Source organism: Neovison vison, chromosome 6 (genome assembly GCF_020171115.1).
Source record: "Neovison vison isolate M4711 chromosome 6, ASM_NN_V1, whole genome shotgun sequence".
Taxonomy (NCBI): Eukaryota; Metazoa; Chordata; class Mammalia; order Carnivora; family Mustelidae; genus Neogale; species Neogale vison.
In genome coordinates, this window is record NC_058096.1 from 51750478 (window position 1) to 51752487 (window position 2010).

Consider the following 2010-nt stretch of genomic DNA (forward strand, 5'->3'; position numbering starts at 1 on the left):
TCATAAGAGAGGCAGATGACAAACAACAAGAAAACAAAATATTACTATCTTATATTAAAATATATATACTTCCTTATTACTTATGCTTAAATATAGCATAATGAATATTCTTGAGTCCTTTCTCCTTGATATCTTCAAAGGGTTTTGTTGGGTAATAGGTCTATCTATACTAATTATAAATGTCTTCTGACATCAAACTGTGCTTGCCTGTTTATTTTTTCTAATTCCTCGTTTGGTTTCTTCACCTCACTTGTATATACTTTCAATTTGTTGGCTTTAAATATATACACACAAGTTTATAATTAGTAATAGTGGATCTTAGTTTCTCCTTTTTTTTTCAGTTTTATACCTTTATTTGACAATCAGCAATTAGTTCTCATCCACATTAACTGTCTGTAGATTTTTGAAAGTGGTGACAGGTACATAGGTAACCAACGTGTACAGCTTGTTTGATGAATCTTCATCCTCAGTACGTTTTCTGGACTACCGCACATGGATATGCTATGGAACATTCCTTATTCCTTCGGGCCAGACAACTTTGTTGAGCCTGATGTCAGTGCACACATCTGGAGTTCCCATCTCTTTCCTGGCAAATTTCCGGATGTCTGTCAGTCCCTGAGAGGCAGAGAGACTATGGACTCTGAAAAACAATCTGAGGGGTTTGAAGTGGCGGGGGGGTGGGAGGTTGGGGTACCAGGTGGTGGGTATTATAGAGGGCACAGCTTGCATGGAGCACTGGGTGTGGTGAAAAAATAATGAATACTGTTTTTCTGAAAATAAATAAATTGGGAGGAAAAAAAAAAAAAAACCATTCCATGGATGTGCTTGTGAATGCTGCATGTGTATTCTCTGGTCACTACCTCGTTGATGACAGAATGGCCCTTCTTTTTGTCACCCCTCTTAGTGGGAGCCACTCTGCTGGACCCTGGTTGGAAAAGTCTCCTATGGTTCAAAATAGCAGTGTTGTACATTTCATTTTCATGACTCCTAAAAGGTTTCTTTTGCTTATTTCCTTATTTGTGGCAATATTTTAAATGGCTTTCACAGAAATCAAATCTTATGATCGAAACTTAGCATTTAGTCTGTAATGTAAGAGGCAGATGGAGCCCACCAGGCACTAAGGAAGACTATAGGTTAATTCAAAGATTTTTAAAATCTCTTTGGTCAATGCTCTAAATATCCCTAGGCATTCAGGCTCCTATTAATATCCCCCATTCTTATGGTAGTCCTTGTAGACTCAGCTACTCAGACTTCTGCTTTGGTACTCATATGACTTGACCCCATTTGTATAGCATTCTTTTAGTGGTCATAGAAAATAGTCTTTGTTCATAAGCAAATAATAAATATATGTACACCAAGCACATACATCATCTTTTTGGTTACTAAATGAATCAGAAAGTTCCTTTAGATTCTTCCTTTTTTAACACATTTTTATTATTAAATATCTGTTTTGCATTCATACTGCTGTGAAGTCTTTTGTCCATTTTTTAGTATCTCACACTTCATTGATAATTACCATCCTCACTGTTTAACCTAATAATTGATATGTTACATTACTTCTGAAGTTTCACCAAAATATTTGTTGCAAAAAGAAAATAAAAACATTTCCATTTTCAGCAGCCATTTTAAGTTAGAGAAGGTAAGGTTCTCTTTGCTGCTATCCACATTTACTTAAAGGCATGAACAAAGTGATGAATTTAGAAAAACAGGTTAAAAAGTTATAACCTCCAGCTTTATAACTTAGTATCTCTTGTGATCATAACTCTGGCCACCACTTGAAATAGAGACACATGCACCCACAGAGGTAAATCTCTCTGGAGCTGTCTATCTAATTAGTCTTAAATTATCTTCCAAGGCTTATTCTTTTAGTTAAAATTCCAAGTTTCAGTAGAATTCGTTCACAGATCTCTATCTGTACAAAAACATGAAAGTTTTTCTCTATTATTCCACAACATGTAACAGTCTTCTACTATAACCGCAGATTGCAGATTTTTTTTTTTTTTTTTACTT

General features: G+C 35.2%; 1 protein-coding gene across 1 annotated transcript; it reads right to left on the bottom strand.

Annotated features, from left to right (window-relative positions):
• Nucleotides 1-329: 329 nt before the first annotated feature.
• On the bottom strand, nt 330-971 carry LOC122910053 (60S ribosomal protein L31-like). The gene is given in 2 exon segments (XM_044254796.1): nt 330-615; nt 810-971. Coding segments are annotated over 2 exon segments (408 nt in total). The 3' UTR covers nt 330-369.
• Nucleotides 972-2010: the final 1039 nt, after the last annotated feature.